The sequence below is a fragment of the Tamandua tetradactyla genome, chromosome 8 (genome assembly GCF_023851605.1).
Source record: "Tamandua tetradactyla isolate mTamTet1 chromosome 8, mTamTet1.pri, whole genome shotgun sequence".
Taxonomy (NCBI): Eukaryota; Metazoa; Chordata; class Mammalia; order Pilosa; family Myrmecophagidae; genus Tamandua; species Tamandua tetradactyla.
In genome coordinates, this window is record NC_135334.1 from 77,962,708 (window position 1) to 77,990,183 (window position 27,476).

The 27,476-nt window shown below is 38.4% G+C and overlaps 2 protein-coding genes and 1 pseudogene across 2 annotated transcripts; all 3 read left to right on the forward strand.

Annotated features, from left to right (window-relative positions):
• Positions 1-3,332: 3,332 nt before the first annotated feature.
• Positions 3,333-4,271, forward strand: OR51B6 (olfactory receptor family 51 subfamily B member 6). Its single transcript, XM_077112173.1, has one exon. The coding sequence runs from the start codon at positions 3,333-3,335 to the stop codon at positions 4,269-4,271; it is 939 nt and encodes a 312-aa protein (XP_076968288.1).
• Positions 4,272-21,781: 17,510 nt separating this feature from the next.
• On the forward strand, positions 21,782-22,771 carry LOC143645188 (olfactory receptor 51M1-like). The gene has a single exon (XM_077114759.1). It carries the CDS (start codon positions 21,782-21,784, stop codon positions 22,769-22,771), a length of 990 nt encoding a protein of 329 aa, XP_076970874.1.
• An 869-nt stretch (positions 22,772-23,640) lies between these two features.
• LOC143645189 (glyceraldehyde-3-phosphate dehydrogenase pseudogene) lies at positions 23,641-24,592 on the forward strand (annotated as a pseudogene).
• Positions 24,593-27,476: the final 2,884 nt, after the last annotated feature.

The window sequence follows — 27,476 nt, forward strand, 5'->3', positions numbered from 1 at the left end:
GCAACAATTCAAACCACATAATCATAACTACATATATATTTTGCTATCATTTTTCTATGGGAACAAAAAGTGTAAGACCCCTGACCTCCAAACCATTGGCATTATGATTTCTGCTTTTCGTACCTTACTCATATGTTGATTAATAATAGCCCCTGTCCTTGCCCTGTCTTTTAAAGTTGACATAGTTATGGAAGATATAAGGAGAGGTATAGGGGAATTCAGGGACTGAAAAAGACAGTTTCCCTTTTCTGGGAAGGAGTTCCATGGATATAGGGTTGTGGGCTCACTTTGGCTATAATGAAAACATTAGGACTAAGGAAAAGAAGGTGGGGTTGGGATTGTGATGGCCCTTCTGTTTCACCAAAAGCAATGCCCTGATCTGCTTCAATTTTCAATATGTACTAATTTGGGACTGGTTCTTCTTATAGATTGCTGGGGAGAACTGCTCTCCCAACAATTTAGTCTAAGTTCATAAGTATTCTACTTTTCCTTCTGTATCTTGATAGATGTAAACAACCTATAATCCTCCTGGCAACCAGGCTCAAGTACAAGCTCTGACACAGACAGAGACCTTGGGGACTGCATTCCAAAGCCACAGATTTCCAGGGCTGTAGGAGAAAAAGAAGGTGGGGAAAGGAGTAATGAGGGGGTTTTCAATTGGCCTAAACAATGAACAGGTCATGGGGAGGAGCTTCTAAAATAAAAACTATCACCAGCCTGACTTTTGTACAGGTTGTGAAAAGATGGTGGCAAGGCTGATGAGTCCACATTCATCACTATGGCACTGAAGAGGGAGAAAGTACCAAACTTCAGGTCAGTGAGAGTATCTGATGAATCTTCTCTCCAAGGTCTCACTGCAGGCTCCAGAACAAGGCAAGGTAGGACAGGGAGCAAAGAGCTGGTTTCTCAGACAGAAAAGTAGCAATACTGTCTGTCAAAAGAGTAGATGGAGAATAAGCATGAGAATACGTGAAAAACTCAAGTTTGAGTAGGATCTCTTTTGGGGAATGTGTATGGAGCTCTGAACTTAGGTGGTAGGATTTGAGATTTTGGGAATCAGCTCTTCATACATGAAAATCCATGTCCACTGTAAGGTAGAGACCCTGGGAAAGGTTGGGTGGCTGCAGGGCATAAGGCAATAGTCTTAGATTTTTTAACCCCTCCCACCTCACAAATAAGCTCATGTTCCACAAAGATGGCTCTAAGTAAGCCACATACACACACTCTTGGTTTTCAGTATGAAAACAGAAAAGAGAGACAGCAAGCCCAGTTGTGCCCTTAATATTAAAAGGAGGCCATCCATGCCTGATGTTTTCCTAGTCAATAGTGAATAAAAAGTACCCTGCCATTTGCTTAATGCATTGTCTTGGGCATGAAACCAGTATGAATCTATACAATGGTGGAAATAGACCATGGTAAGAGTTCTACAAAAAAATGAGGCACAGGGAATGTCTCAATGAACTATCTAACGTAGGCATATGCTTCTCAATTCTATCTTCCTTTTCTAGTCCCCCTCCCACTCTGCTTTACTCATGCTTAAACTGAGAGTTTTCTGAGCCTTTCACTGACAGTTAGGCAGGAGTCGGCTATTCCTCCTTTTTCCACCCCTGTGAGGACAAAGTTGCTTTTCCCTCAGCTCCACTCCAGACTTGATGTCATCTTCAGCTATGTCAGAGGAGATCCTCACACTCAGTGTCTGCTCTCCTTCTTTCCTTTCCTTCTGTCACCCAGATATGTCACCTTTTATTAACTGCTCAGATGAACTCCAGTCCAGTACTTTCAGTTATAGTCAACTCCAGCCTCCTGGAAATATAATTAATATCGCCATTATAATACATCAATTCACCAGGATACCTAAGCAAATTTTGACTCATCTCACAGTGAATAATCCTAATGCATACCCAACAAATAGAAAATGAGGTAGGAAGCTCTTCTCAGTAACAACAACAAAACCTCAAAAGTGAAGAATAATTTACTCCTTGTAAAGCACTTTTTCGCTGGCCAATACACTCAATCCTTATACTCTGTGTAATGTGTATGACTGGGCAAGTTAGTACCATATACAGATGATGAAACCAAAGCTCAGGATTAAATGACTTTCTTAGATCATTATTGTTACAAAGTAGCAGTGCTGGAAATTCAAACAAAGCCTTTTGAAAACAAAAGTCCAGAGATCTGGGGGGCAATTTTCACGAGTCAAAAGGGGTCCTGGGCATCATGTATTAAATTCACACTAAGATGTAATTCTGAAAGCATATGTACATGCACAGTCCATCCCAACCATGATGGATGGCCCCATTTATCTCTGGGTGATAATACCAACATACAATTTATTGATAACCCAGAGTTCTTCTTCCTGCCCCAAGTGATATCTTAGAATTCTAGGAAGCCTTCTCACTTTTGACAAACCTCATCAGACTTTATAGCCTTTAAAATATATACTCCTGGAGCTTGCCTAAGTAATTAATTTCTATCTTTGCATCACCTGCTAGGTGATATGCCAATAATAGTTTTTCTGTTGCTATTGACAGATAGTGCCCTCAAATGTTTACCATAAAATCCATCTTTTGTTGGCCATTTTAGTCTATATTATGAAATGTAGGAAGATGTTTTTAAAAGATGGCACATTAATATGCAGGTTATTATGATGCTAAGTAACATCAGTTTAGAGGTTTATGTGTTTTTGAGACACACATGTAAATAACTCATGTCATTTTTGGAGCCCTTCCCCCAAATCTCCAGAGTCTCATCAACAGACTTTCCTTTCCAGCAATACTGATATCAGTCAGTCCCTCAAATCAGTGATCGATTGATTGATAGATTTAGCCTAGGATTTCCAGACCTGTACTTACAACACTGCTTAGAACCAACAGTCTGCTGACTATTTAGTTCTCACATATCCTGGCAAATCTTTTTATCTTCCCTCACTACAACCAATCAAGATAAGGAGCACTGTGAAAACAACCCTGTGAATTCCAGTGCTATTATAGCACTAATAGATTGATTTCTTCTGTCATTTTGTCTTCATTTTCTGAGTTATAAGATCTATAAGGTTATCAACAAGGTCTGACTCTTATATCTCCAGGGTATTACTCAATAGCTTTACTTACAGTAAACCCAGAATAATGTGTATAATTATTTTTTATTAATTCTATTCTCCATATATAGGACTTTCCAAGGAATGATTGAATTTCTATTATTGCTGCTCCTGGAAGTCAGAACAGATGGACATTTTATGGACAGGTAGCACACTGAAGGGGAAACTTTTAAGAAATTAAGGGCTTCTATTGCATTACCTGGGGGGATTTTTTTTTCTCTTTGCAAGGCTCACAATGTGGCTTAACTCCACTACTTCCCTCTTCCTTCTGACTGGCTTCCCAGGCATGGAGAAGGCATATCACTGGATCTCTATCCCATTATTGTTAGTCTACATCTGCATACTTCTTGGCAATGGAACTCTCCTCTTTCTCATTAGAGATGACCAATACCTCCATGAACCCATGTACTATTTCTTAGCTATGCTGGCAGCCACAGACCTCGGGGTGACTCTGACCACAATGCCCACTGTACTGGGTGTCCTCTGGTTTAATCACAGAGAGATTGGCTATGGGGCCTGCTTCTCTCAAGCCTACTTTATTCATACTCTTTCTATTGTGGAGTCAGGTGTCTTGCTTGCCATGGCCTATGATCGTTTCATTGCCATCCGCAATCCCCTGAGATATACCTTCATCCTTACCAACGTCCGAGTAATGAAGATTGGGGTGGGAGTATTGACAAGGGCTGGTCTGTCAATAATGCCAATAATTATTCGGCTGCACTGGTTTCCCTATTGTCAATCCCATGTACTTTCCCATGCTTTCTGTCTACATCAAGATGTCATCAAATTAGCCTGTGCTGACATCACCTTCAATCGTCTCTACCCAGTTATGGTTGTGTTTGCAATGGTCCTGTTGGACTTTTTCATCATCTTTTTCTCCTATATTTTGATTCTCAAGACTGTCATGGACATTGCTTCTGGAGAAGAGAGAGCCAAAGCCCTCAATACTTGTGTCTCCCATATCTGTTGCATCTTGGTCTTTTATGTAACTGTAGTTGGTCTTACATTTATTCACAGGTTTGGAAAACATGCTCCTCATGTAGTTCACATCACAATGAGTTATATCTATTTCCTTTTTCCCCCGTTTATGAACCCTGTCATCTATAGCATTAAAACTAAGCAGATTCAGAGTGGTATACTTCGCTTATTCTCTTTGCCTCATTCTAGAGCATGACTTTGACTAACTACTCTCTGAGGAATAATAACTCAAAAAACCTGGGTAGCAGACATCTTTGTTGACAGGAGCAACTAGAGAAAGGTATTTTAATGAAAACCAACTTTTCTGCCACTTAGGATATCATCTTACCCTACCTATTTATTGTTGAGTCACATATGACAAAGTGTATGTATAACACTAAGCACCTATCTCAAGTGCCCAACTGATGCTTACTGTTTTCACTGGGTAACTCACCTTTATTGAGCCTATGACACCTGATATATGGCTTTTGGGTTTATGGTGCAAGTCACTGGTATTTGAATCAAAGCCCATTATTTTTCCATATGGCCTGCTTGTAGAGGCCCTGATATACCTGTCAATAACATGTCTTGACCTCAGACATGTATCCAGCTTTCTCATACATAAGGAACTGGTTGCTATTTCTGGACAACTATATTCAGTGAAACAATGTACCTTAGTCTGTCCTGAATTCAAGATGTCAACTCTAGGGAAAAGATACCCATGAAAACTCTATTCAATTAAAATTTTTGATAAATATTAATCTAATAATAATAATAATACTTAATGACCATTGTCTTAACGAGTTAGACCCAGACACTGTTGAAGAAAGATATGCATCTTCAACTAGCAAGTAGGTATCTGAGATTCAGTTTGAGGTTATATCATAGATAAACTAGAGGGGTGTTCTTGGTGTATGAAAATACCCGAGTTGAGAAAGAGTGGTTCATTTTGATGAAAGTGTAGAAAGAAAGGGAGAGGATAGAGGAAATGCTTATGGCTACAAAAGAAAATAGTCTTTTCTTGCTCCAAGTATTTATCAAAGTCGATTTTGGTCACAGCCTAGGCATTTGATATGTGAGTGTGGTGTGGTGTGGTGTGGTCCTATGCTCTGCTGAAGAAGCAGTATTTATGTTTTAAATGACAGACTTTAAATTGAATGAACCAAGAAAAATATTGTTACAGGATTTAAAAAGGTATAAAATTCTAGGATTATATAAGGGGGCACCCAATGGCAAGTCACTGCCCTTTATGTGGATGGCCTTTGTCTTTGGACTCTGTCATCTTGACACTCAAAGTAGACTCTGCTGCTGTGGATCACAGAAAGGACAGAATTTTACAGATCTCTTGGAATTTCTTAATAATATGGAGAAGGCAGACATCAGATCTTTAGAGCATTTTCCAGACCAGTAAATGATCTATATCTGACCAACCCAAAGAACTTTCTTTCTCTCATTCAACATGAGTGTATGTCTGCTTGTAATTGTGAGTGACACTTGTATTTCTTTCTTCATAGCTTCTAGACTATGTGATCCAGGATGATAAAGATCATGTAAGTCTTAACCCATACTGAACTAGTCACATAACTGACCCTTAATAAAATATATTTTTTATTAAAATGAATGAAATTTTTGTTTGTGTCTCTGAATATACATGCCCTATAAGTATCTCTGTTATTGTTCACTATAAGGCTTTCCAAGATTTAGATAACCTAAGCTGTCCTCTCATCTCTTCTCATATAGTACCCTCCAAACTTAAAATCAGAGTTTATCCCTTCATCATGCTCTTGGGAAAAACTTCAGGATATTCAAAGCCACATCAATTTTTTCTTCTTGACTTTCCCTCTAGGCCCAGTCATCCTTCGGCCTGTCATAGAAAACAATATAAAAGGAATTAAGATAGCAATGCCTGCAAATGGGTATATTTACTGACACCCCCCAAAAAAATTTCCCCTTCCATTCCTGCGCTGCCTTATGTTGCACAGGTAAAATAGAGGAGTCACAGAAAGAGTTTATGAGAAAAAGAAGACTAAGAAGTTCAGCCACTCTTTGATTTTTCTGAGTCCTATAAAATGGAGCAGAGCTTTGGGATAATTATGATCAAGGCTGAACATCTCAAGAGTAGGAACAAGAGCGGTAGAGTAGGAGAAAGTTTCCTCACCAGTCATATGTAATGGCCTATGCTGTTCCCTACATCCACATATGCTTCAATGTAGAGAACTTTCCTGAGAGTTCTCCCATAAGCTGGGGGTGAAAAGACTATCTTCCCTACTTTTTCTTCCCTATCCTGATGCGATGCTTAAAATTAATTATCTTCCTAGTGAAAAGGCTAATGCCCAAATGAGGGTAAAGATACAGCCTTAGGGGATCACTGTTAACAGTGAGGAAAAGACACATCCATTCAAGCATAACCATTTCAATACATAGAGAGAAGCCCATCAAAGCTGATACATCCATGCTTGGGTTCCTATATATGCACCCATATGTTCATTTTGGCATCGTCTTTTCATTCTCCATCCCAGATGCAGTCTTCCCCTTCAAATTATGGTGATGGCTATAGTAGACCCTTCAAAGCAATGTTGTAAAGAGTTGAAGTAGGTAATCATCTAATGCTCTTATTACAGTGGTTTGAATTGCCCAAGGAGTAGGACTTGATAATAGCTCTTTAAAGCAAGCACATACTTAAAGCAAGCATATTACTTACTTAGATTGAACTTTTACTCAGTTTGGCTTTAAGTGAATAGCTAACAGATACTAAGGGAGTTTTTCTATGAAGTTACTTTTTTATAACAGCATACAGTTTTACTTAGACTGCATAATAAACTTTTTATTTGAGTAGAAGAGCAGTCAGTAGTGGGCTAGTTAAGTGAAAAGCAAATTATATCAGAAAAAAATAAAAATGCATACATCATTGTTATTTTATTTGAAGGGTTCCTATCATCAATAAAAACAGTGCTATTAAGTTTCTTCAGAAGGTAGATAATCTTTTTAACAGCATAATCTCCCATTTTTTATTTATTATCAATACATAGTTTTTTCAGTATAAAGCAGTTATTTAGGCCAAGAGCTGATTATACAAGTTTTACTCTGAGTTTGGTTCCATCTTCTCCACTTCTTACTTTTTCTTACTTCTTACTTTTTCTATTATATCCTTGTGTTTATACATAAATATATATATATTTATATAAATATATATATATAATCATCTATACCTTTCAAAAAACTTCTACTTTAAATCCATAATTACATAATTTTACTTTGTAAAATTATACAATTATACAATATAATTACTGTATGATTAGAACTCACAAGATGTGTGAAAAAAATGATAAATTACAGGAAATAGAAAAATTTTCCCAAAATCAAATTTGATATTCTTTAAAACTATCTGTACCAAGCACTAATAAAGTACTTGTTATTTAACCAGTTCCCTTCATTTGAGTATGAGTCTTTAACAAGAGTCTCATATCATCTTATTGGCATAAACTTTCCCAATGTTTTCCAGTTTTATTTTCTGCAAAATGGAGTGAAGATCATTGAACACCTGAAATACAATGAGACTGAAGAATGGTTTCAGAATTTTATGCTTTCTTCTGCCTCTCAGTATTTTACAGTTGTCTTGTCCATGCCTAATTAGCAGCAATTATTTTAGCAGCTCATTTGTACAGCTTTTCTAATACACTTGACTATATGTTTTCAAAGACATATCAACCTTTCCCACTCACATTTCAATGAATGAAATTTTATAAAATAAAATTTTAAAATATAGAGCCTTCAGCCTAAATTTGTCTCACTGATCTCATTCAGAGAGGGAATGGAAAGTGCTGATTAATGTCTTCAGTTGTCTCAATTAGAAACCTCTGCCATTGTGTTGTTTCTGTAAACTCTACCTTATAGTATATGGTATGTTTGGAGAAGACTCTTAGAGTCTTAGAAAAATGAGATAGATATGCTCTCCAAAGTTAGAAAAATTAAATAATCAGAAGAACACTAAATAGCCTAAAGAATATAAAGCATTCATTCTGAGAAACCAGCCTTAGAGCCCTATAGGATGTTGGATGAATTATTATATTTCATGCTATAATGCTGTGTATTTGAACATTTTGCTGAGTAAGATCTCCTTTTAAGAGAGAAACTGCTACAAAAAGGGTAAATAATTGATAGCCTCTAGCTGCTTCATATTGAGGTCTTTTTCTCCATAGCTTATTCACAGTCAATGAAAGCATGGTGACAATACTAGAGATTGCTATTTCTACCCAGTATGGGACTCCTCTAAGGAGCTTTCTTTATCATGGGGCTCCTGGACAACCTGGTTGAAACTTTTTCAGAACTGTACTCACGTCTGATGTTCTTCCTACCTAGTAGTCCTCCTTCTTTCTCTCACTCCTTTCACAGGTGTAAGAAGATGCATCTCTGTTTGAGCCTTTCCCTGTCTATTCCAGTGCCTTCTCCCATTATCCTTCATGAGTGTGTACCCTAATAAACCTCTTGCATTTTAAATCCACTCTGGCAGGCATGCACTTGCTGGATTATGCAAACTGAAACATTTGCACATTTGAATTCTAGACAATGAGTGACATTCACTCTTGTATATATAATTAGTCCGTTTGTGTCACAGAATAGGGCTCACTAAAAAGGAAACAATATACCCAAGGTCCAGTTTTTAAAAAAATATTCCTGAGCATCTGCACAATCACTGAAACCTATAGTGCAGGATTGTTTTTGTAGTGAAAATGAGTCATATTTTAGGTTTGCAGTTCATAATCCTATTTCTTCCATTTTGAAGACCACTTATTTTGTTCCTTGTAGGTCCATTCTTGGATAGAGCCCTTACTGCCAGTGGAGAATTCAGATAGGCCAGATTTTTTTTCCCATGTTCTAAAGTCAGAGCTCAACAACACAACCCCCACAAAATTATGATGTCAATTAGAAGCTTTGAATATTGAAGAGTGATGTGAAAATAATGTGGAGTATTTGTTAAAGGCAGCAGCAGTGATGGTGTTCAAAGAAAAGGTATCCTGGACTCTCTACAGTATTGGCCCTAAGACCCCTGTCAGTTTGTTTCTGCTTTTTATTTGTTGTATTCCTGATTCTTGACTTATAGGGACTGTCGGGATTCCTACTGATGTTCTAAGTCTAACAACCCTCAAGGCTCTTGTAAATTCCATGGGGGGCAATAATCCCCAAATACATACCCAACTGACTACCTCCCCAATGCCTGCCCCCCTTTTTGGCTTAAATGAAATGAGAAGAATTTCCATTTTCTGCAGCAAAAAGACTCTGAAGTGATACAATCATTCTCATATTTTTTTCATATTTTTATGAAATATAATAGATTTTATGTATTATAATAAATATAATATATAATATAATATAGTTTAAATAAATATAATATAATTTCAAATATTTTTTCCATATTTTTGCTTTAGGGATGATTTAACTTTTCATTTCCCAGTGAATGTGTGCCTACAAATATTCCCTTTGGAGACAGAATGGCAGGATAGGGTAGGTATAAACAAATTGTCTCTTCTCCTGGTGAAAATAACACACACCTGGTTTGTGCATTAAAAAGCTATTGGAGTTCTTAAAAAGAGAATCTATTGCTGAAGTGGGATGCTGTAAAGAAAAGTGATAATTGACAATTAGAGAGAACAAGGTATAGTTTCATTACTCATTGTATCTAGACTGTGTCAATTATTATTGCATTCATTATATTTTTTCATAATAACCCCAAAGTGGAATCAACCAAAATATCTATCTACTGATAAACAAAATTTCGCATATTCATTGGATGGAATATTGTTCAGCCATAAAAAAAAAAAAAACTGAAATACTGACTCATGTTACAAAATGGATGGGGCTTGACAACCTGCTAAGTGAAAGTGGCCAAACACAAAAGTTTACATATTATGTGATTCCATTTACATGAAATGTCCAAGATAAGCAAATACATGAAAACATAAAGTAAATTAGTAGTTTCCATGAGCTTGGGGGAAGAATGAATGGAGAGAAATTGATAATGGAAATGGCTTTTCTTTTATGAATGATGAAAATGTCCTAAAATTAGAAAGTAGTGATGGTTACACACTTTTATAAATACACTAAGCGCCACTGAATTGTACATTTTAAAACAGAAACTTTTTTTGTGATATATCCCAATAAAATTTTTATTAAACAACAATAAAGTTGCATTGAATCTTCTTGTATAGCCTGTTTTGTAGACATGGTATTAATTTTTCTTGAATAAATATCTAGCAATTCAATTGCTGGGACATAGGCTATCTGTATGTTTAACTTTATGTATAAATCTCAAATGTTTTCCACAGTTGAAAAATTTCACTCAAGACTGAGAAGTCCAGGTGATCCATATTCACAATGACAAATAGTGTTATTCATCTTTTTAATTATAACCATTCTGCTGGCTGTAAAATGTTACTTCATGGTGGTTTTACTTTGCATTTATTTAATGAGTAATAATTTGAGTGCCATTTGAGTACCTTTTCATGAACATTTTTCTTTCTGAAATTGATTGGATTAATTTTGCTCATTTGGATTGTTTGCATTATTAATTTGTAAGGCTCAATAATGTTTATATATTCTGTATACAAACCCTTCGTCAAAGGGACACCTTGTAAATATTTATTTTCTTAATCTCTGCCTTGCTTTCTCATTGCCTTAATAGAGTCTTTTGATGGTAAGACCGTTAATTTTGATAGTTTAATTTATCAATTAATTTTTATGCTGTTGTTATTTTGTCCTAATTAAGAGTGGTCATGAAGATTTACTGTTTTCTTCAAGATTGTTTAGAATTTTAGTATAGCTGTAGTACGCTCATATAGGTATTTATCGTGCTTCAAAATTAATTCTTGTTTAAGATGTCAGGTAGGCTTGAAGCTCATTTTCTTTCCTTACTGATATCCAGCTCTTCTAGCATCATTTGTTTGCAAGTTTATTCTTTCCGCTTTGAAATATTTGGTGTCTTTATCAAATATTGATAGTGGACTTATATGTTTCTGGGCTTTTTCATCTGTCCCATGGAATTACTTGTCTACATTATGATGCTTCCATATTAACTTGTTTACTGCTGATTTACAGTAAAATTTTGAAATTAAGTAATGTAAAACTACCTTGCTTTTTCTTTTGCTATTATCTGATTAAAGCATAAATATATATGTTCATGGACATTATATGTATGTAATCTTAATTCCTTTTAAATATCTCTGTCAAATTTTGAAATCGAACATTTTCTGACCTTGTAAAATATATTGAGAAATGTCTCCTCTTCTTCTACAACATCATAGTTACATTAATATCCCAGCTAGGCTTTTGTCAGATTTGGGTCAGACCTTGACAATTTCCAAATCCTGTAGAACGCACTCTCTAAATGTGCCCTAAAGGTCTCCTCTCTATCTTATACTTGGCATTTTCACAAGTTTCCAAATTCTTTCCATTCCTCTAGCATCCTAAAATTCATGTCTGTTTTTGTTACTTTGCTTAAAACACTTTAAAGGATATTTAAACTCTGAGCATCATTATTCCAACACATTGCACTGTCTACTCACTAGAAGAAAAATCTAGTTCTTGGTATCCTGTAATACTTAGCACAGGGTCTGCACAGTGAGCTATAATATATTTACAACTAACTTGTGGCTGTTGACTGAATAGTAAAGAGTGCAGGCCCAGGGACATTGCCTCCTTTTGAATAAGATTTCTTGAGGTGGGACTTCCGGAGAAGATGGCGGCTTAGTAAGACGCGCGGGTCTTAGTTCCTCCTCCAGAAAAGCAACTAAAGAAACAGAAACAATACGAAACAGCTCCCGGAGTCACGACAGAGACCAAAAAGACAGCGTACCCCATTCTGGAACAGCTGAACGGGCAGGGAGAATCTGCTGCGGTGAGATACCCGAGGGGCGCGCGTTTTCCCGGCCGGGGCGGCTGGCGACTGGGGTCCCCTCCACGCACGTGGCTCCCCGGTCTGACTGGGAACGTTGGATAGCGGGGCCCTCCCGTCACGCTTGGCGTCTAAGGCCAGCTGGGCAATTTGGACCGGCACTCTCCCAAGCCGAGGCGGCCAGCGACCCCCGCCTCCATGCGCGGTTTCCCGGGCCGACTGCCGTGCAGACAGACGAGCGCCACGAGCGCCACCTACTGGGCAGGAAAAGAAAAACAGAGCCCAGAGATTTCACAGAAAAAGCTTTCAACCAGCTGGGTTCCACACCCAGGGAAATCTGATCAAATGCCCAGACACCAGCAGAAAATAATGGATGACGCTCGGAAAATTGAAGATATGGCCCAGTCAAAGGAACAAACCAATAGTTCAAATGAGATACAGGAGCTGAGACAACTAATGCTGAATATACGAACAGAAATGGAAAAACTCTTCAAAAACCAAATCAATAAATTGAGGGAGGACATGAAGAAGACATGGGCTGAACAAAAAGAAGAAATAGAAAATCTGAAAAAACAAATCACAGAACTTATGGGAGTGAAGGACAAAGAAGAAAAAATGGAAAAAACAATGGATACCTACAATGGTAGATCTAAAGAGACAGAAGCTACAATTAGTGAACTGGAGGATGGAACATCTGAATTCCAAAAAGAAACAGAAACTATAGGGAAAAGAATGGAAAAACTTGAGCAGGGGATCAGGGAACTGAATGACAATATGAAGCACACAAATATACGTGTTGTGGGTGTCCCAGAAGGAGAAGAGAAGGGAAAAGGAGGAGAAAAGCTAATGGAAGAAATTATCACTGAAAATTTCCCAACTCTTATGAAAGACCTAAATTTGCAGATCCAAGAAGTGCAGCGCACCCCAAAGAGAATAGACCCAAATAGGTGTTCTCCAAGACACTTACTAGTTAGAATGTCAGAGGTCAAAGAGAAAGAGAGGATCTTGAAAGCAGCAAGAGAAAAACAATCTGTCACATACAAGGGAAACCCAATAAGACTATGTGTAGATTTCTCAGCAGAAACCATGGAAACTAGAAGACAGTGGGATGATATATTTAAATTACTAAAAGAGAAAAACTGCCAGCCAAGACTCCTATATCCAGCAAAATTGTCCTTCAAAAATGAAGGAGAAATTAAAACATTTATAGACAAAAAGTCACTGAGAGAATTTGTGACCAAGAGACCAGCTCTGCAAGAAATACTAAAGGGAGCACTAGAGTCAGATACGAAAAGACAGAAGAGAGAGGTATGGAGAAGAGTGTAGAAAGAAGGAAAATCAGATATGATATATATAATACAAAAGGCAAAATGGTAGAGGAAAATATTATCCAAACAGTAATAATACTAAAAGTTAATGGACTGAATTTCCCAATCAAAAGACATAGAATGGCAGAATGGATTACGACCCAGCAATACCACTGCTAGGTATCTACTCAAGGGACTTAAGGGCAAAGACACAGATGGACATTTGCACACCAGTGTTTATAGCAGCATTATCTACAATTGCAAAGAGATGGAAACAGCCAAAATGTTCATCAACAGACGAGTGGCTAAACAAACTGTGGCGTATACCTACGATGGAATATTATGCAGCTTTAAGACAGACTAAACTTATGAAGCATGTAATAACATGGATGGACCTAGAGAACATTATGCTGAGTGAGTCTAGCCCAAAACTAAAGGACAAATACTGTAAGGTCCCACTGATGTGAACCGACATTCGAGAGTCAGCTTGGAATATATCATTGGTAACAGAGACCAGCAGGAGTTAGAACCAGGGTAAGATAATGGGTAATTGGAGCTGAAGGGATACAGACTGTGCAACAGGACTAGATACAAAAACTCAAAAATGGACAGCACAATAATACCTAAGTGTAATGTAACTAGGTTGGAACACTGAATGAAGCTGCACCTGAAATATGGTTTTTTGTTTGTTTGTGTGTGTGTTTGTATCTTTTGTTTTTGTTTTTTTTCTTTTTCCTTTATATATATATATATATATATATATATATATATATATATTATTAGTATTATTATTTTAATTCTCTTCTCTATATTAACATTCTATATCTTTTTCTGCTGTTTTGCTAGTTCTTTTCCTAAATCGATGCAGATGTACTAAGAAATGATGATCATACATCTATGTGATGATACTAAGAATTACTGAGTGCATTTGTAGAATGGAATGATTTCTAAATGTTGTGTTAATTTCTTTTCTTTTTTCTGATTAATAAAAAAATTAAAAAAAAAAAAAAAAGATTTCTTGAGGTGGATCAGCCTAGAAAGAAGTTTAGGAAATTTCAGACTTGCTTTGGAGAGTTAAGTCTTTGAGTGCTTCGGAGGATTCTTTTGGCCATCCTACCCTGTACAGGTATTTTTACCTTGAAAGATTCACATCAATCCCACACATCAATATGGAGTTCATCTAGGAAGATCTCTTTCTAACAGGCCTGATCCCTAGATTGAGGAAGAGTGAGCTGAGCTGGTAGCCATTTCCTGCCCAAAAAGGGTCTCATAGGTTTACTTCTGTCTGATTGGGTACACGAAGTTCAGTCAGTATAACTAAGACTGAAGGGCCCAGAAAAGAATCTGTGTGCTCAAAAATTATCTTCTTTAAAGTCTAAGAAAGTAGAAGAAAAAATATAATCTGTCTCCATCAGGTTCAGGGTTTTTTATGGGTTTGTGTGGGTGTCAATGTGTCTGTTATATGTATGCATGTATACATGAGAAAGAGATGGAGGTGGGGGTTGAATAATAAACTGGCTGGTGGTTTCCATAGCAGGGTGGAAAATATAGAGGATAGGGAAGATGGTGCTGAAAGAAGAGATGGACTTTATTGCCTTGGGTTTAGGGTAGAGAAGAAGAAGCTGGTCTATATTTAAATCCATCTTTGGACTAAAGCCTCTCTCAGGTGGTCACACTGGGAAACCTCAGTATATTTATGTGGCTCCTTCCTTTTCCCAGGAGTCATCTCATACCTCATCAAACTTGACTTAGTGGAACAGGTACCAGTTGTGAGTAGAAGGTCCTTTAAATACAACTTATCGTGGGCCTTTGAAAACCTTGCAAGGTTCAAATCCATTCCTGTCTCTCTCCCACAGGCTTTGTCAAGCTCTACTACAGAGAAGGTTCAGCTGTATTCAACCAGTGACCTCAAACAGCTAAGTTCTCACATACACACTGAGCCAGATACAAAGAGATATATTCTCTCTCTCTTGCTCTATCTCTGCCCTTGCCTTCTCTCTCTCTCTCTCTCTCTCTCTCTCTCTCTCTCTCTCTCTCACACACACACACACACACACACACATATACACACACACACACACACAGCCACATTTGCAAACAATAATGCATGCACTAAACAGATGGTGCATATGCAAATAGGCATACTCTTCCATTTATACTTTTAGTAACAAATTCTAATGGGTTCAGATATAAGGCCTGGATAACTCATATGAACACATTGATACCTATGTGTCTCTAACCATCACTTCCACACATTCACTTTTATTCACACAATTCCAGAATTACCCAAGAGACAGAATTGACAGCAAAGATTATTGCTTAGTTGTTTTCTCCACACACCCTCCCCCCCCCAATATATCCATCCTAGGAAACCTTCAGGAACTCTCTCCTCCTAGCCTGAGCTAGTCACACTGTTTCATAAACTCTGTTTACCAATCTACTTTCTTTACTAACTTGTGAGCTTTGTGAAGGCAAGGCTATGTCATGTTTATCTGTGTAGCTATAAAGCTCTGCTCAGGTTTCTCACGGAATAGGCACTTAATAGATGTACAGAGAATGAAAATTGATTAGAATTTTTAATGTAATTGTAGTCAACATTCAAAGAGGATTATTTATGATATGATAAAATAACTCTAATGATCATTTAGAAGAAAAAGAAGCAAAAAGAGTTGAGGTTTCTTTCTTTTGGTGGGAGGGGTGGTGCATGGTCCAGGAACTGAACCCGGGTCTCCTGCATGGAAGGCAAGCATTTTACCATTGAACCACCTGTGCACTCAAGGTTTCTTTAAAGAAAAGAAAATTATTGCTTGGTCTTTAGCCCCTAATACTTCAGAAAAATAGAGTAAAAAGTTATTATTTAGATGCTAATAAAATATATTAATAAGGTAAATGCTACATCTTTAGATAAGTGGCAGGTTATTCATCCAATAGTATTTAGGTATGTGAAAAGTTATCAATTAAATATTCTCACCAAGCTCTGTACATCAAAATATCCTCTTTCTTGAGGGGAAACTTTAAATTCTTTCTGCCTATCACTAACAATCTTCTATATAAAAGTGATAATTCTCCTTTGAATTCTTAAAACCCAATCATCAAAATGTATAGTCTTTGACATGTCATGCAAACCCTTCTTAGTCTTGTCTCTGCTTGCTTCTACTGTCTCATTCCCACAACCTCTCTTAAATGTTATATTTGAATAATAGAAAATATTATAGTTATTAAAATATAAACCTTTCCTTTCCATATATTTCCATGCTTGTGCTACTTCTTCTTCCTGAATGTGCCTTTCCAAAAATCCCTATCTCCTAGCAATTCCTACCAAGTCTTCACGGCTCAGTTCAGATTCTTTCCTTATCCTTTCCAGGTAGGCCAGTCACCCACCTCTACTCACATTACTTGTTTTCTACATCTCTTTCATTGCACTTACAATCATTGTGCCATTTAATGTCATAGATATGCCGAAAGAGTAGCAGAAGCTGTTGATGGAAATTATAGCAGCATTGTTGCTGTTTTCCCCTTCCTACTTAGATTTTCTCTAGGAATAGCCAAGGTTATGTTATCAATAAATGCAAAATTTTCTCAAATTTCTCTGGTATTTTTTCTGAATTTACTCTCCTGCAAGCCTGAACAGAAATTTTCAACTTCCCCTTCCTATATAATTTGGTAAGCTATCCTGCCCTCTGCATCCTGTCATGTCACCCTGACTCTGTCTGCCTGGACTCTGGCCATGACCATTATTATTTACTTGGTTTATGATTGTGCCCTCTCTTCTTTGTGCCCTGCTCATATCGATATCTCATAGGCTTCATGGACCTCTGTCCTCACTTTGGATCTATATCCCTTGTTTTGAAGGTTCACCCATACACAACTCTGATTAATCATTCCAAATTGAAGGATATAATATTTGCTCCATACCAACTTATGTGTGTGTTGTAACAAAAGAAAATAAGGGAGGTATGTACATGGTCTGACCACATCAAAGAATACAAATTGATTTTCTTAAAAGATGATGATATTTTCCACCAGAAGAGTAAAGAATGAAAGAAGAGAAGAACAGCTGGGGGAAGGGCTGCTTGTCAAAGGGCTTGTTAATGAGTGACCTGTGGATTCAAGGGCAATCCAAGAGCCTTGGGAAAGCCTGAGAGCTGTATTCCTAGTTGGGAGTATATATGTGAAAAATTGTAACCTGAATGACAACTGGGCTTAAGGGCACCATAGCTGGAAGAGACTTGGGGCAAATAAATGATCTGATAAGAAGAAAGGAAAAAAGACAGGAATGAAAGGCATTTAGGTGGTTGTGATGAGCCTTGTGAAACAAGGTGAATAAGCAATGTAGAAGACAGCCAAGAGGTTGCATAGGGCACCCTTCCCATATGCCACCTGCAGCTTCTCTGGCAAACTATGGGTTCACTTTAATTGATAAAGCTAGGGAGTAAGTGAGATGACATGACAGGAATCAGTTTCTTCATAGGGCAGGAGAAATGGCAGCAGGACAGCACTGCTTTTCCTGCATCAGACATCTCTCAGTGGTAAAAATCTGGGGAGTGAATCTTATAACATTAGAGATCTTCAGCCTCAGATGCACCTGTGGGAGAAAAAAGGTCAAGGAGAAGAGTAATGAGAGGCTCCTGCCCACAGAGCACTCACCCTGGGGACTCTTTGTTTCTTCCAGCTGGACCCACAGTGTTTCACATGCACAAAGGAAGAAGGAGGATAAATTCTGCCCTGACAGACTTGTCTGGTGCCTCTCGCTGACCTGGTGCTTCCCCTCATCTACCTTCTTCCTTCTTCAATACAGACTTCCAGGTTTCACTTTCCTAGAACTAGCAGTATTGTGTGAGTCTTCCCTATTCTCCATGCCAGGGTTTCAGGGGCAGGCATTGCGGTGAGCATGTGAGAGGAGAAGGAGAAAATGGAAGAAGAAGGGGGTACATATGTGCCCAGAAAAATCAGTGAACCCGACAGGAGGTGGCCTGAATTCTCATTCTTGCTCCATCCCTAGCAACCTCGGAGACCTCAGGCTAATGCATTTTCTACACTGGCTTCAGCTTTTTCATTTACAAAATTAAGTCTTGAAACCCAGGATCCCCATAAAATCTCTTCCATTTCTGACTCTCAGAACCTATGCAGAGCACCAGGGCCAGAGAAAGGATCAGGGCCTGCGCTGCCCGGAGGAGAGGAGAGACCATCTGTAAAATCCTTTACTCAGGTCACGAGAAAAGGCTACCTTGCTTCTCCTGACCAGCACCTGCATGGCCAGGCCAGGCCTTCCTCGATCTGTCTGTGGTCAGCATCCACAGGTGTCAGGTTGGCAGACACCCTCTCTTTATATGGCCTGGTCTCCACAGAGTCTGGTGCATCAGCTCTGCCCTTTCTTTTCACAAGCTAAACAGCCATTCATTCACTCAGCACATATATTAAATACATTTTATGTGCCAGTCACAAGCAGCAAATATATCAGAAAACATTGTATTCATAGCAGCTCCTTATGGCTTCTTCAGTATCTAGGATATGTTCTCTCTCTTCAAAAATCCTCTTCCACTTTAGTCCTAAGAGGATGTTTACAGAAAGTTTCACCATTGCGGGAATGGTTTCCCTAGCTCAAGAATGAGATATCTAGTCTAAGTTCTTGTGCTTAGGCATGGTTCCATTTGCTATTACTCATTTATAAAGAACTGTGTTCATTTAATACTGTTCATTAAAAAAAATTCAGCAAATATTTAATTGAAATAAAAGATTATTTATAACGCATGGTAAGGTAGAGAGCTAATTACTGAATACTGAAAGCTCCTCTATTCAGGAATTTCCTCTTTAGGTCTCACGTGTATATCCTCTGATGTGGATATTGAAATTATATTGTAAATTAGGCCTGACTCAGAGTTGATGAAAGGGTTTCTCTGTTTCTTTCTAAGTGGAAATGGAAAAACACCTGTTGTTACCTATCATGGACCATTGCATCTTATTTCTAGGAAAAACTCCCTATGACTTCCTTTCAGGAGGAATAATCCCAGTGCTGTCACTGTCTTCTATAGATTTCTTGCTTCCACCAGATCCCTCTCCATGTTCTTTTTGTCACTCTGATGCCAGTGAATACAGATCTCCAGCACAACTAATCAGGACAAGAGGTGAGCACTTATTTCATGTATTCACTTATTGCATTTTTCTTGCAGCAAACATATAGTGGTGCTTAATATGGATTAGACACTGTACTGAAGTCCAGGGGTGTTAGAGAATCACAGTCCTTCTCTTAAAAAAAAGTGGTTTAAAAATGATAAATTATGAATGCAAAAGTATACAAATTTATATATCTATTTGTGTATCTAAATTAGTATATCTAAAATATACAATTTTATATTTAAAGTTTAACAGACATCTCATAATAATATGTCAAAAACTGAACTCTTATTTTCTTCCTCAAACTTATTCCTTCTCCAGTGTTCCCCATTAAGCCTTGACCACACCACTGACACTAAGCATTGACCACACCACCGACTCACCTGCACAGGCACAAAAACTTGGATTTTCCCTCAACTGCTTTCTTTACCTTAACAACTGAATCCAATCCAACCAGTCCAACTAGTTCTCACCTCCTCCACCATGAAACTGTATTGTCCAAGACACCATCATCTCTCCTTGCACAAAAGGCAAAGGCCTTTTAGCTGGTTTTCCTACCTTTCCCCTAGACCCTCTGAAATCTTGTATCCATGCAGGGCTTCTATTCTCAACTCTAAATAGCAAGTATAATAAAATTCAAAATGGTTAACAAGGCCTGGACCATGCTTGATCTAGCAATTAGCTATTTCAACTTCATTTCCCACCACTCCCTGACCTTGCTCACTCCATTGCAGATATACTGCCATTCTTCTGGCTTCCCAGTAGGTAGATTTCTGCTTAAGTAACTTTTCAGTTGCTGTTCCTTCTCCCTGTAATGTTCTTTCCTACATAATTTGCCCCCCTCATTTCATTCTGATCTCTGTTCCAAAGTTACCTCTCAGAAAGGTCATCTCTGGCTACCCCTTTTAAAATGCATCAGTATTATTCTTTTCCCTTTCTCTGCTTCAGATCTGTTTATGGCACTATACACCTTGCAGTTGTCTATTTTTTGTCTCTGTTCTGTTTCTGTTCATCATTAGCTAGTTAAAGAATCATATTTGAATATAATACAAGATCAATAAATATTTGTTTAATCAATTAATAATTATTGAAATGAAGTAAATGGTAAAGTGAAGACAAATATTTGTTAATTTACTTCAATTATATGTAAAGCACCCCAGTTATGTGGGGCACTGAGCTGATATCTGGAGCTAAATTTAAAAAAAAAAAAAAAAGACAGATTATGGTTCCTGTCTACAGAGATCCCATTTTAGAGGGGGATGCAGAAAATGATGATACTGTGAGAGAAGTCTCATGGTCCTAAAAGTAAAGTGTGCTGAAGAATCACATAAAAGAGGTATCCTTCCTAAATTTGAGGGCTTCAAAAAGGTTTTCAAAGGAGTTTATGACTAAGCTGAGAAAAGTTGTGTGAATAGAAGGTAGTTAGACAAAAAGTAAGAAAGCTGTTACAATAAGAATTGGAATAATGAACATAAAAATGTTGTGATGTGAGTATGGATGCTGGAGAAACTGGAAGAATTGTTTAGTGTCATTGATGCCATAATATTTGAAGGAGATAATGAAGATTGATTAGAATAGAGAATGTGACAGTGATAATAGAGGGCCTTGAATATCATTTTAAACTGTTTTTGTACATGTAAAAGTAAGTTGTATAAATATCTCTCTTGCTATAGTGTGGTGAACAGATTAGAAAAGAACAACCAGAGGATGTTGGGACAATCCAGGGAAAGATAATAGTGATCTGAATCAAGACAGTATAAGTGAAGATGATAGAAAATGGGCAGATTTGAAAGTTACTTGGTGGATAGAATCCCATGACTTGATGATTGATTCTATACTGGGAAGAGGTAAGATATGGAGGATTCAGATATTAGATTTAATGTTTTTACTTAGACTACTGTGAAAATAGACACAGATGAAGGAGAATGTTGTTGGGAAAGAGAGAAGTTTTTAACATGCTTTTGAAGTAACTATGAAACATCTAGTGCAGATGCTCAGCATGCTTCCAGACATATGAGTCTGGAAATCAAAAGAGAAGGAAAGAGAAGCACTTAAGTTATAGATTCAATGTTTGTCAGCATATGGATGGTAAATGATGTCCTGGGAGTAAATGATATTGCCTGGGGAGGAATTGCAGAGTATGTTCAAAATATAGCCAAGGATGGAAGCAGCTCTATTTATGGGCTAAGCAAAGAATAGAAGTCAGAAATGAGACTAAGAAGTAATCGAAATATAGAGAAAAGACTGGTGATATTATCAAAGAAAGTTTCAATAAAGGGGTGAGGGTGGTAGAATTGATAATAGCGGAGCAGTTGATACCAAAGTGATTATCATGATGTTGTTTATGATAATGTGAATGTTAGTGCAACTGAAGAATGAATAACCATAAGTATTTATTTTCATCTCAGTCCCCAAGGAATGCCAGTCCAACATCCTCTCGATCCTCAATTCACTTACCTGTCCAACATCACTTGGTTTAGCCCCATGTTCTACCTCACTGGCTTTCCTGGATTGGAAGCCATCGAACGCTGGATTTTCATTCCGTTTTTCTTTATGTACCTGGTGGCCATCTCAGGCAACTGTTTCATCCTGGTAATCATTAAGATCAACACCCACCTACACACACCCATGTATTATCTACTTTTCTTGCTGGCCCTCACTGACCTGGGACTGTCAGTGTCCACCTTGCCCACCACTATAGGGATCTTTTGGTTCAAATGCCGTGGTATCTACTTTGGAGCCTGTCAAATCCAAATGTTTTGTATCCATTCATTTTCATTCATGGAGTCCTCAGTGCTCCTTGTAATGTTCTTTGACCGCTTCATTGCCATCTGCCACCCCCTGAGATACTTTGCCATTATCACTGGCCAGCGAGTGATCAGGGTAAGCCTGATCATCATCCTCCGGGGACCTGTGGCCCTTGTCCCCATCATCGTCCTCCTCAAGGCATTTCCTTATTGTGGGCCACGAGTCCTCTCTCACTCCTTTTGTCTACACCAAGAAGTAATACACCTGGCCTGCACAGACACTACCTTCAATAATCTGTATGGGTTGACATTGGTGGTATTCACTGTCATGCTGGATCTGGTGCTCATTGCACTGTCCTATGGGCTCATTCTGCACACAGTGGCAGGACTACCCTCCCAAGAGGAGCGTCTTCGAGCCTTCCAAACATGTACCTCACACCTCTGTGCTGTCTTGCTATTCTTTGTGCCCATGATGGGGCTGTCCCTGGTACACCGCTTTGGGAAGCATGCTCCACCAGCTGTCCATCTCTTCATGGCCAATACCTACCTTTTTATGCCTCCCATGCTTAACCCAATTATATACAGTATTAAGACCAAAGAGATTCGCAGTGCCATAACCAAGCTCCTAGGACTTAGAAAGGGCAATATAAATTCCTGTTGATGAGAGGTTGGCTGGGTGGACAGAAGAAGATGTCCAGTGAGACCAAAGATTTCTAGCGCTGAGTGCCTCTGATAACACCCTTTATGTTGCAAGGACTTTCCAGTGCCCCAAATAAAATATGGTGAAGTGCTTTCTTGAGTAGTGGATTAAGATTGTTGGTTCTTCTTGATTAAATTATAAGGCCTCCTGTAGTCTCAGAGACCTGGTATTTTGGGTAACGTCAAAATTTATCCAGAGAAAGACTCTATAGACTGAGTTTATAAAGATTAAAACTAAACTAAGCAAAAAGTAAAAAGCAAGAATTAGTAAAAAGCACACAAAACAGAACCTGGCACAGAAGAAATAAATGTCAGTTGCTCTAATTGAATTTAGGGAATCTATCTCCACCCATGGCTCCTTGGAACTGTTTCCCTCTTTTCTTCCTGGCCAAGATTTTTCTCTTTTCTTCCTATCCTGCAAAGCCAGTACTCTTAAGACTTCTGAGTCCCATTGGAAGCATCAGAATCCTGCAATCTGCTTCAATGCCTAACTTAGGCAGAACTCCCCCAACTCTTTCTGAGGTTGTGCTCCCTCTGATTCTTGTTCATCCAGGAGAAACCCTTGAATTTAACCCCGCTTCCCTTTCCTATGATTTGACTTTGCTTGTGGACCCTAAGTTCCTCAACCTCAGCTATAATATTAAGCTGAAGTCAGTGCCTTAATTGTGGGATATGGCACAATGACATGGAATGTAACAAAGCTTGAGACAGGGAAAACACTACAAAGCATGTCTAGGTCAAAGGCCCATTGATCAGACTCTCTGCTCCTCCCCATTCAACAGACAGCCACATCTTTTCATGCAGTGCCAGCCGCATCTCTGAGACACAGTGATGAATACTGGGATAAACACTTTTGGCCATATTGGGCACATGGTTACCAAGGCTGCTGTAAACTCCAGCAAACTGCAGATTGTTGCCATCAATGAACCCTTCATTGACCTCAACTACATGGTCTACACATTCCTGTATGACTCCACCCATGCAAGTTAAAAGGCACCATCAAGGTTGAGAATGGGAAGCTTGTCATCAATGGGAATGTCGTTACTATTTTTCAGGAGGGAGATCACACCAACATCAAATAGGTTGATGCCCATGCTAAATATGTTGTGAAGTCCACTGCATCTTCACAATCATGGAAAAGGCTGGGAGTCACTTGAAGGGTGACCAAAAGCATCATCATCTCTGCCACTTTGGCCAATGCCCCATGTTTATGGTGGGTGTAAACCATGAGAACTATGACAACTCCCTCAGAATCATAACAATGCTTCCTGCATAACCATTTGCCCCCCGCCCCCCGGCCACAGTCATCTATGAAAACTTTGGCATCATGGAGAGATTCAAGACCACAATCCATACCATCCACACCATCACTGCCACCCAGAAGACTGTGAACGGTCCCTCTGAGAAAATGTGGCATTATAGCCATGGGGCTGCCCAGAACAGCATCCCTGTGTCTACCCCTTCTCCCAAAGCAGTGGGCAAGGTCATCCTGGGGCTAAAGGGGAAGCTCACTGGCATAGCCTTTTACATCCTCAACCACAATGTGTCTTAGATCTGACCTGCCAATTAGAGAAAGCAGGCCAAATATGATGGCATCAACATGGTAGTGGAGCAGGCTTCAGAGGGGCCCCTAAAGGGCATCCTGGGCTACACTGAGGGCCATATTTTTTCTTGTGACTTTAACAGTGGCACCCACTTTTCCACTGCTGATGCTGGGGCTGGCACTGCCCCCCTCAGTGACCACTTTGTCAAGCTTATAGTCTGCATAGCCTCCAAGAAATAAGAGCCTCTGGACCACCAGCTCCAGTAAAAGCACGAGAGGAAGAAAGAGGCCATTAATTTCTGGGCACTCCTGGCCCCAACAAGACCCTATAACACTGAGAATCACTCATTCCCCACAGCTTCCATCTTAGACCCCCTGAAAGAGGTGGGGCTGAGCGCCTTACCTTGTCATGTACCATCAATAAAATATACCTAGCCAACAGCAGCAAGAGCAACAACAAAGATCCATTGATCGGAATATTCTGATCTGAGAGATGTAGAGCAATTTTCCCTACCCCTGCCTGGATGCAGTTCATGTTGGAACCTCAGCACTGTGGCTTCTTTCTCAAGACCATATTCATTGACAATCTCCCTTTCCACTACCAGATCAGACATTCCATCTGTCTACTCCCACCGCACCATGTATTTCTTATGGAAAGTTTTGTTGCACCACAGTATAATGTTTTGGTTTTTGTTCTCAGAAGAGATTACTAAACTAAGAATCTTGGGGATAATTATGTAGGTTTTGTTCACCATCACACCCCCATAAATGTAGGGGTTGGCACATGGTAGGTCCTCAATAAATAAATATTAAATGGATGCATAGATATGTGAATGAACAAAGTGGGATCCAGAGAAGTTCACCCTCCTCATATCCAGGAAGGCCAATATGATTCCTTTCTGATGGCATCTTTCAAAGGGTGTTCCCTGTTATTTTCCTAGTTTGCTTCACTCGGGCTTTCTGTGCAGTTCCATACCTTCTGTCTCAGGTTACATTTACTATGAAAGTGCTCCCTGAGAGTTGCTCTTCACAGACCCAAGATCCAGGAAGTCTATATAAAATACCACTCCACCTGCCTGATCTGAGGTCAGGAAAAAAACTTACCCAGTCTGTTTAATCAATTCAACTCCCTTTCTTCCCATGAATTTGGTGTTTCAGAGATTCCCAGCCCTTGAATACCTATCTTCCTGCCTCTATACAAGATTGCTTTCACTTCCTCTATGGTCCAGCATCCCCCAGGTTCTTCATCTCTTTCTTTAATCTCTGCATAATCTAAGTGAATTCTCCAGGTTGGCTCACAGATCCAGTTGATGGGTTTCTGATTTAAATTTGGGCCTTTTTCTGTGTTCCTGGTCAATATGAAAGGAGAGGTGATCCATAGGAGAAGCAGGCCTGTATAGACAGGACATGTGAATTAATGATGTAAGAGGGAGGATGAAGGCAGCCTCATCACACATGCCTGGAGCTCTCAGAACTCTGTGTCAGCTCATGTCCTTGTCAAAGCAACAAAACAAGGCCCCAGTGCCACAAGGGAAATACCCAGCATGGTTAAAAACATCAGCACAGTTGTAGCTTCCTTGGCTTCTCAAGGAGTCTACTGGGGTCACTGCTCTAATTTGTTGCTTTCTAGGGATCCTTTAGCCTCCATACTTCTTGCAGCTTGATGTAGAAAAGACACTTCCTTTTCATTTTCCTGTAACTTTCATAAGATGTTTGGGATCAAGATAGTAATACTATCTTCCTGGACTTCTTCAGAAAGCTAGCAGGACAAAAGAAAATAAAGTTCTAAGACAATGACAATGTTCAAGAAGTGCTTTGTGATATTAAAGAATACATTTATTTGTTCTTTGACTTAACAAACATTTTGAGTACCTTACTGTTGGCCAGATACTAGGTTAAGCAATGGCAAAATGATCAGCAAAATAGGAAGGATCTCTGCCTTTTTGCATGTATTTAAAGACTAGTACTATGAAACTGTTAGGATTTCATCTACTCTCTGGGTTCAGTAAAGCCAAACTTTCCTTCTATCCCACTTATAAAATTTGCAGACAGTAATAATGTTTTCCTTGACAGTCCACAGAAGCCAGTATCTTAGATATTCTTATCCCATAGTCCTGAATTCTAGAGCTATATTTAGGTAAAAATTTATTATCTGCTCCCTTATAAAGTATGCAGAATTGATCCAAAAATTAATTTATATTAATTTTCCTAATCCATGTCCCTGGTAGAAAAATTAAATGGTGTAAAAAAAAATTCTACCTGAAGTGATGGACTTATTTAACAGAAAGCCAATGGGATTTTTTTAAAAACTTAGTAAGATATTAACTATGAGATTTTTAGATAGGCAAAAATTTTAAAGATTATTCAGTCCAGGGTGGTAAAGCCAGGCACTTTTGTGCAAAGGTCACAGCGTGAATTTTAAGAAAAATTAGGAAGCAATTGTCAAAATTTAAATTACGTGTATTTAGTTTTTTTAAATCTTTCATCTAATTCTAAATGCTACTGCCTAACTCTGCGTCCACCTGTATATATATCCAATTTTCTGTTGGTCGGAGGAAACAAAGTGGGGAGGTACTAATTCACATTCATCAGAATTGACCCTCCTTAGAATATAGTGGTGTTTTCATGAATCCACTGAATACAATAATTAAAAGAGAAGATTATTCATAAAAGTTTATGTAAAAAATCAATGATTCTAAAGTAAATGTGGAAGAAATTTCGATGATATGCCATTAACTTCTATACGTTCAAGCATAACAACAACAAAGGCTTAAAAATATTTGCAAAAATATAATTGAGCAAGCATTCATGGATACACTACATAATGAGCTCATAAAAATCTATAAGAAAAGTACTGATACTGGAGAACAAAGGCATGCTACATAAGTAAATTTCAGAAAGGAGGAAATATAAAAAGATAACCTATTGATACATCTATATTACTGAAATTTTAAAAATATACAAATAAAATATTTTAACTTTGTCAATAAATAAATATCGGACAAAAAGTTTAATAAACAAGATCTTTGCTGACAAAGAGGCATTGATAGTATAAATTGATTCATCTTTAATAGAGAAAAAAGCGCATCAAAAGACAAAAATATTTTTTCTCGTCTCAGCAATA